The 11,838-nt window shown below is 53.3% G+C and overlaps 1 protein-coding gene across 1 annotated transcript in view; it reads right to left on the bottom strand.

The window, feature by feature from the left end:
• Positions 1-1,489: 1,489 nt before the first annotated feature.
• LOC142255902 (carotenoid-cleaving dioxygenase, mitochondrial-like) overlaps positions 1,490-11,838 on the bottom strand; it is a 25,606-nt gene continuing 15,257 nt past the window's right edge. Inside the window, 6 exon segments of the mRNA XM_075327350.1 lie at positions 1,490-2,240; positions 4,625-4,735; positions 6,821-7,000; positions 8,988-9,119; positions 10,880-11,047; positions 11,523-11,683. Coding sequence (XP_075183465.1) covers positions 2,121-2,240; positions 4,625-4,735; positions 6,821-7,000; positions 8,988-9,119; positions 10,880-11,047; positions 11,523-11,683 — 872 coding nt within the window. The 3' untranslated portion in view covers positions 1,490-2,120.

The following is an 11,838-nucleotide window of genomic DNA, read 5'->3' as shown; positions in this document are numbered from 1 at the left end:
TTTCTGATCTCCAGTTTTTATACAGGACATGTTTAAAAGCAGCAGCCAGCATGACGAACATTACATTGCCTCTCCCCCCATCTCATTGTAGATTGTAAGCTCTCACGAGCAGGGTTGTATTTTTTCCCCTCTAAATATTGTATTTCTATAACTGTTACTTGTATGTATATGATCCTCCTGAATTGTAAAGCGCTACGGAATATGTTGGCGCTATAGAAATAAAGATTATTATTATTATTATTATTACATAGCAGTACTGAGCAGTGTACATGTGATTCCAGCATTAGGGTGAGAAAAGAGACTTGTTAGAAAGCTCTGCATGATCTTTCTGTGTCTCTCTGCTTGTTGTCTCCTCCCTCCATAGAGCATAATAGGAGCGGTATGAGACACCTTTCTGTGCTGGTGGGGGGAGACAAAGTGCTATAATGTCTCCTATATTCAGCACACACAGACAAGAGGGATTTCTGATCTCTAGTCTCTCTGTAGGACATGTTTAAAAGCAACAGCAGCATGGAGGACATTGCATAGCAGTACTGAGCAGTGTAGATGTGATTCCAGTACTCTGATAAGAGACTTGTTAGAAAGCTCAGCATGATCTTTCTGTGTCTCTCTGCTTGTGGTCTCCTCCCTCCCTCCTTAGAGCATAATAGGATCAGTAGCAGACACCTTTTTGTCCTGGTTGGGGGGGAGACAAAGTGCTATAATGTCTCCTATATTCAGTACACACAGACAAGAGGGATTTCTGATATATAGTCTCTCTGTAGGACATGTTTAAAAGCAACAGCAGCATGGAGGACATTGCATAGCAGTACTGAGCAGTGTAGATGTGATTTCAGTACTCTGATAAGAGACTTGTTAGAAAGCTCAGCATGATCTTTCTGTGTCTCTCTGCTTGTTGTCTCCTCCCTCCATAGAGCATAATAGGAGCGGTAGCAGACAACCTTTTGTCCTGGTGAGGGGGAGACAAAGTGCTATATTGTCTCCTTTATCTATATACAGCACACACAGACATTTTTGATCTTCAGTCTCTATGTAGGACATGTTTAAAAGCATCAGCAACATGGAGGACATTATACAGCAGTACTAAGCAGTGTTGATGTGATTCCAGCACTGGGGTGAGATAAGAGACTTGTTAGAAAGCTCAGCACGATCTTTCCGTGTCTCTCTGCTTGTCATCTCCTCACTTCTCAGCCAGATAGTATAATAGTTGCTCTCTGTGCCGACAGTCAGTCTTGTCTTGAGCAACACAGAGTTGAGCGGTTTTCAAAGGAGAAAGAGGGGGGGGGAGAAATGGCTCAAAAGTTGATTTCTCTGATAAAGTACATTACAAAGTTTCTAACATTCATCAATAATATTGACTTAAGCAAAGTTTGCTGAAAGGAATGTTGTCATTCATGTGACCACTGCAGCCAATCATGCAGTCACTAATTATCTGCAGCAGTAATGTTCTTGTTTGGAACAGCACTGCAGACAATCAGTAGCTGGGGATTGGCTGCAGTGTTCACATGACACCTTCTGGGAGAAAAAGACAGTAGACCAGCAAATTCCACCATCGGCGAAGCCTGGGAACAGTGGAGGTCCAGTGGGCGAATATATGTTTTGTTTATTTTTTTTATTTAGGGACCGCCATTGGCCCATTTGTGAATATACAATAATGGACAACCCCTTTAAAGTGCTATAATCATGTTAACACCCACAACATGACGACAAACCAGGACTCCACTACTCCTAATGAAGAGTGAAGCACTTGGGCATTACTTCGGGTCCCATAGTAATTAATAGGACCCGCTGGCACAGATCCGGCTGAATTCTCTCCTTCATGAGTATAAAAGGTCACAACAAAAAACTACATTCTTTCGGTAACAGCGCCACCCTTGCCCACAGGCCATGCCTGGTATTACAGCGCAGCCTTATTTCATCTGATTGAGACCAGATGTAGCCCATGGATAACAATGGTACTATTTTGGACGGAATTGTACATTTAACCCCTTTAACCCCCAGAGGAGCAGTCAGTGAGTGCGGTGACTACAAAATACATTCTCCGGTCTGTATGATTCACAGTATTAATGGTGGCAGTGACTAATGTTACACACGGTCAGGATCTCTCCAAGTCTCCATATTCAGGCCCTGTGAGGCACAAAGACGCCATGAAACCCATACGGGCTCTGCACAGGTGCTTCCGCTCGGGCCATTTCAGTGAAATTTTTGGCATCCAAAATAAGAAGGAAAATATTTCTATCCTAAAAGGAAAAAGAAAAGGAAAATTAGTTAAAGGGGTTTTTCGGTTTCGGAAAACTCCTATTCTCCGGGTACAGTTTGTCTAAATCAATCTGTGCTTTACTCACCCTTCCTGGGTCCAGCACCGAGTCTTTGTCGCTGCTCCTGGTGTCTGTTACTGTTGCTGACATCACATCGAAAGCGCTGCTAACCAATCAATGCGCTCAGCGGTTCCGCCAAACAGCACAAGCCGTTGAGCCGTCGACATGAAGTCAGCGCCAAACAATAAAAGATACCGAGAGCAGCAGAGACTCAGCGCTGGACCTGGGGAGGGTGAGTAAATCACAGCTTGTTTTTTTAAACAGCCAGAAGTAGAATATTCCTGTAATTACCGTATTTTTTGGTTTATGAGATGCACCGGATTATAAGATGCACCCCAAATTTAGAAGGAAAAATAATATGGGTCCATCTTATAATCCAGTGGTGTCTTACCATTGGAGGGGCAGCAATGGTGGAGCAGGGTCGGAGGAGGTAGGGACGGTGCTGGAGTAGGGCGAGGCTGCCCTAGTTGCAGCGGGTGTTCAAGATGCTCGCTGTGGACGGCAGCGCTGAGGCTTTGCTGCACTGCACTGTGGGCTCTGCTACACTGTGGGTAGTGAGGTAGGGGCTGCAATCCTGAACGTCGGCGGTGTGGGCTTCAAAGAAATGACAGCCGGATTTGGCGCGTGCGCAGATTGAGCTATCGGCTTCATTACAAGCTTAAATCTCATCTGCGCATGTGCCAACTCCTGGCGCCATTTCCTTGAGTCCGCTGCTGGGAATGGGCCGGAGGCGGCGCATGCGCAGATGAGATCTTGCGCACGCACCGACTCCAGGTTCATTGTATGAAGCCCTCACCACTCGCAGCTCCAGCCGCTGCCACTGCCCGTGCACAGCCGCCACAGACCCTGCACAACCGCTCACAGACCCTGCACAACCGCTCACAGACCCTGCACAACCGCTCACAGACCCTGAACAGCCGCCGCAGACCCTGCACAGCCGCCGCAGACCCTGCACAGCCGCCGCAGACCCTGCACAACCGCTCACAGACCCTGCACAACCGCTCACAGACCCTGCACAACCGCTCACAGACCCTGCACAGCCGCCACAGACCCTGCACAGCCGCCGCAGACCCTGCACAGCCGCCGCAGACCCTGCACAGCCGCCGCAGACCCTGTACAGCCGCCGTAAACCCTGTACAGCCGCCGTAAACCCTGCACAACCGCTCACAGACCCTGCACAACCGCTCACAGACCCTGCACAACCGCTCACAGACCCTGCACAACCGCTCACAGACCCTGCACAGCCGCCACAGACCCTGCACAGTCGCCACAGACCCTGCACAGTCGCCACAGACCCTGCACAGCCGCCACAGACCCTGCACAGCCGCCGCAGACCCTGCACAGCCGCCGCAGACCCTGTACAGCCGCCGTAAACCCTGCACAGCCGCCACAGACCCTGCACAGCCGCCGTAGACCCTGCACAGCCGCCGCAGACCCTGCACAGCCGCCGCAGACCCTGCACAGCCGCTCACAGACCCTGCACAACCGCTCACAGACCCTGCACAACTGCTCACAGACCCTGCACAGCCGCTCACAGACCCTGCACAACCGCCACAGACCCTGCACAACCGCTACAGACCTTGCACAGCCGCTCACAGACCCTGCACAGTCGCTCACAGACCCTGCACAACCGCCACAGACTCTGCACAGCCGCTACAGACCTTGCACAGCCGCTCACAGACCCTGCACAGCCGCTCACAGACCCTGCACAACCGCCACAGACCCTGCACAGCCGCCCAGTAAGCTACATGTGGATTATAGGACGCACCCCTCACAAATTTTTGGAAGAAAAAGTGCATCTTATAATCTGAAAAATACGGTATTTATGAAGCTACAAAACTCACCCAAACTTTGCACAACAGTTAGTAAGCGTGTATATACAGTAGACTTATCGGCTGCACCGTCTGCCACCCCCGCAACGCCTCTCTGACGGTCTTTGTTGACAGACTGCAGCGGTGATGTCTCATCCCCAATGCCAGCCAATCACTGATCTCCGCGGTGTCATGCCATCTGCCTCTGCATCACTTCTAAAACTAGTGATTAGCTGCAGCGGTAACGCACTGGAGACAGTAGCACTGCAGCCTGGCGGCGGAGAGGCGGCGTCATATTTGGTATATTTTTAAACAGACAACCCCTTTAAACATTGATGGCTCACGGAAGGTCCAAACCATCATTCTCTAACGGAAGGAAACATCCTTCAAGGGGTCGTCCACGACAATTGTACCGGTGATCATTCTTTACAATGGACGGCCAGTAACACCCGCCACCTCCTCGCGATCACACACTGTTAGGTCCCGCTCCCGTACCTGGTGAGGTGTAACAACAGCGGAAAGAAGCACGCCATCGTCCTCCTCTACAGAGTCTGGAGAAGGCACAAATACCGGCTCGGAGGGATAATACCCGTCCTCCTTCCACACCTGCAATATCCAATATATAAGGGAAAAAGGAAAAAGGTTCATTATTATGTGATCAGCAAAATGGACGGTAACAACAATCTAAGTCCTATAGAGAGAGAGCTCAAGAGGAAAAGTGTATTCACCAGACCTGACTGACAGCTGCAGCTTGTGCTGAGCAGTGTGAGATCTAGCAGCAGCAGGGAGGGGGGACACTGAGGAGCTGCCAATCAGGTATGGTGGGAAGAGATCTACCAGCAGCAGGGAGGAGGGACACTGAGGAGCTGCCAATCAGGTATGGTGGGAAGAGATCTACCAGCAGCAGGAGGAGGGACACTGAGGAGCTGCCAATCAGGTATGGTGGGAAGAGATCTACCAGCAGCAGGGAGGAGGGACACTGAGGAGCTGCCAATCAGGTATGGTGGGAAGAGATCTACCAGCAGCAGGAGGAGGGACACTGAGGAGCTGCCAATCAGGTATGGTGGGAAGAGATCTACCAGCAGCAGGGAGGAGGGACACTGAGGAGCTGCCAATCAGGAGAGGTGGGAAGAGATCTAGCAGCAGCAGGGAGGAGGGGCACTGAGGAGCTGTCAATCAGGTACGGTGGGAATAGATATAGCAGCAGCAGGGAGGAGGGACACTGAGGAGCTATCAATCAGGGTAGGTGGGAAGAGATTTAGCAGTAGCAGGGAGGAGGGACACTGAGGAGCTGTCAATCAGGTACGGTGGGAAGAGATCTACCAGCAGCAGGGAGGAGGGACACTGAGGAGCTGTCAATCAGGTACGGTGGGAAGATATCTACCAGCAGCAGGGAGGAGGGACACTGAGGAGCTGTCAATCAGGTACGGTGGGAAGATATCTACCAGCAGCAGGGAGGAGGGACACTGAGGAGCTGTCAATCAGGTACGGTGGGAAGAGATCTACCAGCAGCAGGGAGGAGGGACACTGAGGAGCTGTCAATCAGGTACGGTGGGAAGAGATCTACCAGCAGCAGGGAGGAGGGACACTGAGGAGCTATCAATCAGGGTAGGTGGGAAGAGATTTAGCAGCAGCAGGGAGGAGGGACACTGAGGAGCTGCCAATCAGGATAGGTGCGAAGAGATCTAGAAGCAGCAGGGAGGAGGGACACTGAGGAGCTGTCAATCAGGTTAGGTGGGAAGAGATCTACCAGCAGCAGGGAGGAGGGACACTGAGGAGCTGCCAATCAGGTATGGTGGGAAGAGATCTACCAGCAGCAGGAGGAGGGACACTGAGGAGCTGCCAATCAGGTATGGTGGGAAGAGATCTACCAGCAGCAGGGAGGAGGGACACTGAGGAGTTGTCAATCAGACTAACTGGGTGGAGATTTCAAACTTTGTAATAGTATTGCGCAGCCATCTTACATAGGTTTTCACAGTAAGTATAACAGACTCATGGGGTCTAAGAAATCTATTTAATAACTATGCAGGTTGTACTGTGAAACCCGGTGACAGATCTGTTGTCTGGGGCTTCTCCACCAATAGTCGGGATGTGTGATAAATGTGTGATCGCTGAGGCTCCATCCCAGTTACTGGAGCGGAGCGGCAGACCGGCACGTGCACAGCGCCTACATCGGCCATATTGCCTCTCATTGGAGCTGCACTAGGATTGCAGAACCGCTGCTTGAGGAGGTCGCTGGATCCTTCTTCTAGAGGTCAGTGATTGTCCCAGCATTGTGCTCCTCAATGAGAAGACATGTCACCTTTCCGCTGGACAGGGGATAAACCCCTCGCTATGGGATATATTCACAAGGGTCACATACGCGGAATAAGCCGGATTCAGACGCAACCAACACAAGTCCAATGACATGTCCAGTGCGGGGACCTGCCTCTTTCTACAGAACGGGGCCAGACATGGGATGTCAGGAGCAGAGAGGTTCTGCACATCCGCGGCTTTCTCCATTATTATGGAGGCGCTCAGGGATTAATATGGCGCTGCGGACGTGCAGAACCTCTCTGCTCCAGACACCGAGCAACAGGCCCAATTCTCAAGACCGTTGAGGGTCACAGAGGAGAACCTCCCCATAAACACTTGTTTCATCAGACCCCGGCATGACCAGCCCTGCACGTGCCACATACAACTCATCCTCACCTTGGCTTTCTTCGTCTCCACGTCCACTTTAATTAAGGAATCCCCCACAAGGTGCTGGAAGCCGCAGCCGTAGACGTAGCGGTATTTCTTTGTGTTGTATTTGGCGTAATTTATGTGTGGGAATTCCATTCCGCAGGAGTCCAGGGTGTGGTCGTGGAGGTTCTCGTGGGTGCACCATATCTGCGGAAAAGAAACCTCAAAATGTACATTGTGCACCACCACTGAGGACCCCTGACCTGGCGCGGCACTGGCGACCCCTGACCTGGTGGGGCACTGGCGACCCCTGACTGGGCACGGCACTGGGGACCCCTGACTGGGCACGGCACTGGGGACCCCTGACCTGGCACGGCACTGGGGACCCCTGACCTGGCACGGCACTGGGGACCCCTGACCTGCCACAACACTGGGAATACCTGACCTGCCACAACACTGGGGATACCTGACCTGGCATGGTACTGGGACCCCTGACCTGCCGCAACACTGGGGACCTTTGATTTGTACGACACTGGGGACCCCTGACCTGGCGCGACACTGGGGACCCCTGACCTGGCGCGACACTCGGGACCCCTGACCTGGCGCGACACTCGGGACCCCTGACCTGGCGCGACACTCGGGACCCCTGACCTGGCGCGACACTCGGGACCCCTGACCTGGCGCGACACTCGGGACCCCTGACCTGGCGCGACACTCGGGACCCCTGACCTGGCGCGACACTCGGGACCCCTGACCTGGCGCGACACTGGGGACCCCTGACCTGGCGCGACACTGGGGACCCCTGACCTGCCGCGGCACTGGCGACCCCTGACCTGGCACGGCACTGGCGACCCCTGACCTGGCACGACACTGGGGAGCCCTGACCTGGCACGACACTGGGGAGCCCTGACCTGGCACGACACTGGGGCTCACACAGACATTCTCTACTGCCAGCCTGCATCAAATTATCAGAGCTAGTGAAAGAAATCCGGTCAGCGGGATTTAGCACCATGAAGTAACGCCATGGCCATAATGGCGCTGTGAATACACAGATACCTGCGCTTAAGGAATCCAATCTGTGGTTATTTAATAATCTTCCCCTAGAGTTTACATCTGATGACGTCTTCTGTGCACCAGGGTGGAACTTGGGGCCGGGTCTTCTCCACCCCCGTCTGCCTCCCCTCTTTTTACAGGTCACCGATTAGTGACCTGCCTTCTTCATGAAATTCCGCACCACTTCCACCATCATTGCAGTGGGCGGCACATGCACAGTGGGATTCTACGACTGGTCTGCAGGTCTTCAATAAAATGGCACCAAGGGCGCACGGGCGGTGCATGTGCAGATCGAGATTTTCCCTTCATGAAGAGGTCAATGAGCTGAAATCTCAATCTGCGCATGCGCCACCCCCAGAGCCATTTTATTGACGACCTGCAGAATCAGACTGTGCATGGACTCCAATATAATGGAGCCGGGGCAGCGCATGTGCAGATCCAGATTTCGACTTAATGTAGGGGTAATTGAGCTGAAATCTCGATCTGCGCATGCACCGTCCCCAGCACCATTTTATTGAAGACAGTCTGTAGACTCACACTGGCAATGGGACGGTGCCTACGCAGATAGAGATTACGGCTTAATAAAGGGGTCATTGAGCTAAAATCTCAATCTGCGCATGTGCCACTCAGAGCAATTTTATTGAAGACCAGCAGAATCAGACTGTGCATGGTCTTCAATATAATGGCGTTGGGGCAGCGCATGCACAGATCAAGATTTTGGCTTAACAAAGAGGTCACCGAGCTGACATCTTGATCTACACATGCGCTGTCTTCGGCGCCATCTTATTGAAGACCAACAGAATCACACTGCGCATGAGCCGTCCACTGCAATGATGTGGCAGCAGAGCAGAAATGCAAAAAGGAGACAGGTCCCTGAATAATTAGTGATCTGTAGAAGAAACAGAGGCGGCAGGAAAAGGGGTGGAGAAGAAGGCCTGACCCCAAGTCCTGCTCCGATGCACAGAAGACGTCAGATAAAAACTTTAGAGGAAGATTATTCAGCAACCACAGATCGGATTCCTTCACCGCAGATTCCTTCTCCCCTCCCACATTCACAGCTGTGTGTCCTGCGGTGATATCCATCATTATTGTGACCGCGGTTGGGGGTCTCCGGGTGTGACGTCTCTGAGGAGTCACTCACCTTCCCATCGCTTTTCTTTGCGGCTGTAGCAGATGAGTAGTTTAAGGGTTTAATGGCCAAATCGTCTTTGACGTGGTCGTCCAGAGGAAGAACAAATCTCCGTGGGTACGGCTTCGACATCTGTCTTAGGAGCTGCAAAGAAGAAAATCTATACAGAAGCTCCAACAAAAAAACATAACAATGGCCGCATGTGAAACACTGGGATGATGGACGGGACCTTCCGGAAGGGAATAACGTCCCTTACGTTAGTCTTCTGATCTTGCAGCTAATCAGTGGCTTCAGCGGTCAAGTGAGGACATTTTTAAAACAAGTTACTATCTATCCATGGGATCATTCAAACCCCCACAACCCTGGATGGGTCTTCGCGTGCTCCACCACTCCAATCAGCGCGCAGAGAATTGGTTTTCGACATGCTCATGAGATCGGCATGGGTTTCAGTGATGGGACAAACTAGTCTGCACCTACTCTGTGGACCGCACGGCAGCAAGCATCTGCATCTACTCTGTGGACCGCAATACGAGCGTCTGCACCTACTCTATCGACCGCACGGCAGCGAGCGTCTGCACCTACTCTGTGGACCGCACAGCAGCGAGCGTCTGCATCTACTCTGTGACTGCATGGTAGCCAGCGTCTGCACCTACTCTGTGGACCGCACGGCAGCGAGCGTCTGCACCTACTCTGTAGACCGCACGGCAGCGAGCGTCTGCACCTACTCTGTGGACCGCAATACGAGCGCCTGCACCTACTCTGTGGCCCGCACGGCAGCGAGCGTCTGCACCTACTCTGTGGACCGCACGGCAGCGAGCGTCTGCAGCTACTCTGTGGACCGCACGGCAGCGAGCGTCTGCACCTACTCTGTGGACCGCACGGCAGCGAGCATCTCCACCTACTCTGTGGACAACATGACAACACGTGTCTGCACCTACTCTGTGGACCGCACGGCAGCAAGCATCTGCATCTACTCTGTGGACCGCACGGCAGCGAGCGTCTGCACCTACTCTGTGGACAACATGACAACACGCGTCTGCACCTACTCTGTGGACCGCACGGCAGCGAGCGTCTGCACCTACTCTGAGGACCGCACGGCAGCGAGCGTCTGCACCTACTCTGTGGACCGCACGGCAGCGAGCGTCTCCACCTACTCTGTGGACCGCACGGCAGCGAGCGTCTGCCCCTACTCTGTGGATCGCACGGCAGCAAGCGTCTGCACCTACTCTGTGGACCGCACGGCAGCGAGCGTCTGCACCTACTCTGTGGACCGCACGGCAGCGAGCGTCTCCACCTACTCTGTGGAACGCACGGCAGCGAGCGTCTGCACCTACTCTGTGGACCGCACGGCAGCGAGCGTCTGCACCTACTCTGTGGACCGCACGGCAGCGAGCGTCTGCACCTACTCTGTGGACCGCACGGCAGCGAGCGTCTCCACCTACTCTGTGGACCGCACGGCAGCGGGCGTCTGAACCTACTCTGTGGACCGCACGGCAGCGAGCGTCTGCACCTACTCTGTGGACCGCACGGCAGCGAGCGTCTCCACCTACTCTGTGGACCGCACGGCAGCGAGCGTCTGAACCTACTCTGTGGACCGCACGGCAGCGAGCGTCTGAACCTACTCTGTGGACCGCACGGCAGCGAGCGTCTGAACCTACTCTGTGGACCGCACGGCAGCGAGCGTCTGAACCTACTCTGTGGACCGCACGGCAGCGAGCGTCTGAACCTACTCTGTGGACCGCACGGCAGCGAGCGTCTGAACCTACTCTGTGGACCGCACGGCAGCGAGCGTCTGCACCTACTCTGGACCGCACGGCAGCGAGCGTCTGCACTTACTCTGGACCGCACGGCAGCGAGCGTCTGCACCTACTCTGGACCACACGGCCGCTCTGCTCCATCTTTACCTTTTCCAGATCCTTCCCCGATTGGCGCAGATTTTCCAGTTGGAAGGTGGCCATGACGCCGCCATCATCCTGGCAGCAGAGGTCCAGCACAATGCAGCCCTGGTCCTCGTAGGCGTTGATTTGATGAAATGTCGAGAAAGCTTTAGTGTGAAAAGTGGCTGAATGTTTCTGAAGGAAAGATAAACATGATACTTCTATCAGGAAACGACACGAGGCCAGACCAGAATCCTGGAATATTGTGAGTCGACAGATACAATTTAAGGGCTTATCAGCAAAGTAAATGCCTATATAGCCCCCTGGAGGCCCCTATAGATGTGTAGAGTGGAGGCCATTGTGGGGCAAACATAGGTGAGGTGGAGGGAAGGAACAAATAAGGCTCAGGCCACAACATCTGTTATGGAGCCAAGGATCGCTCGGTGCCGCCCTGAGGGCACTGCGACAAGCAAGACGCAAAACTTCTGAGGAGGTCAGACATCTTAGAACTTGCTTGTGGCATTCACAGGACCCCTGACCGTCAGGGACCCAAGCTCAGACTGTCCTGTTAGCCCTTCTGGCCAAAAAGTGTCACCCACCCTCCACCGTGTGGGCTTGTCTGTAAATGCGGATACATATGAATCCCTGACAGGGGACGATTTCTACGCACCTCTCCGCTGCGTTTACTGATCACGTGGAACACCGTGTTGAGCTGCGGCTCCCAGGTGATGCTCTCCGACACGGCCTTTCCCCGTATCTGACCCATCAGCATCTTCATAATGTTCAGTCTCAGCGGCTGCTCCACAAACACCACGTAATTCTCACTCATACCTGAGGAAAAGAGAAGAATATATCCATCTGTGAAATCGCAACGCCGAAAAGGGAAAGTCACAAAAGTATGGAAATAGCAGGATGGACATTGGAGCTGCCAGCAGTGGATCTTGATGATTTGCCCAGGACGATTTCAGACGACCATTAAAAGGGAA

This window comes from Anomaloglossus baeobatrachus, chromosome 11 (assembly GCF_048569485.1).
Source record: "Anomaloglossus baeobatrachus isolate aAnoBae1 chromosome 11, aAnoBae1.hap1, whole genome shotgun sequence".
NCBI classification, from domain to species: Eukaryota; Metazoa; Chordata; class Amphibia; order Anura; family Aromobatidae; genus Anomaloglossus; species Anomaloglossus baeobatrachus.
This window is presented reverse-complemented; position numbering and strand designations above follow the sequence as displayed.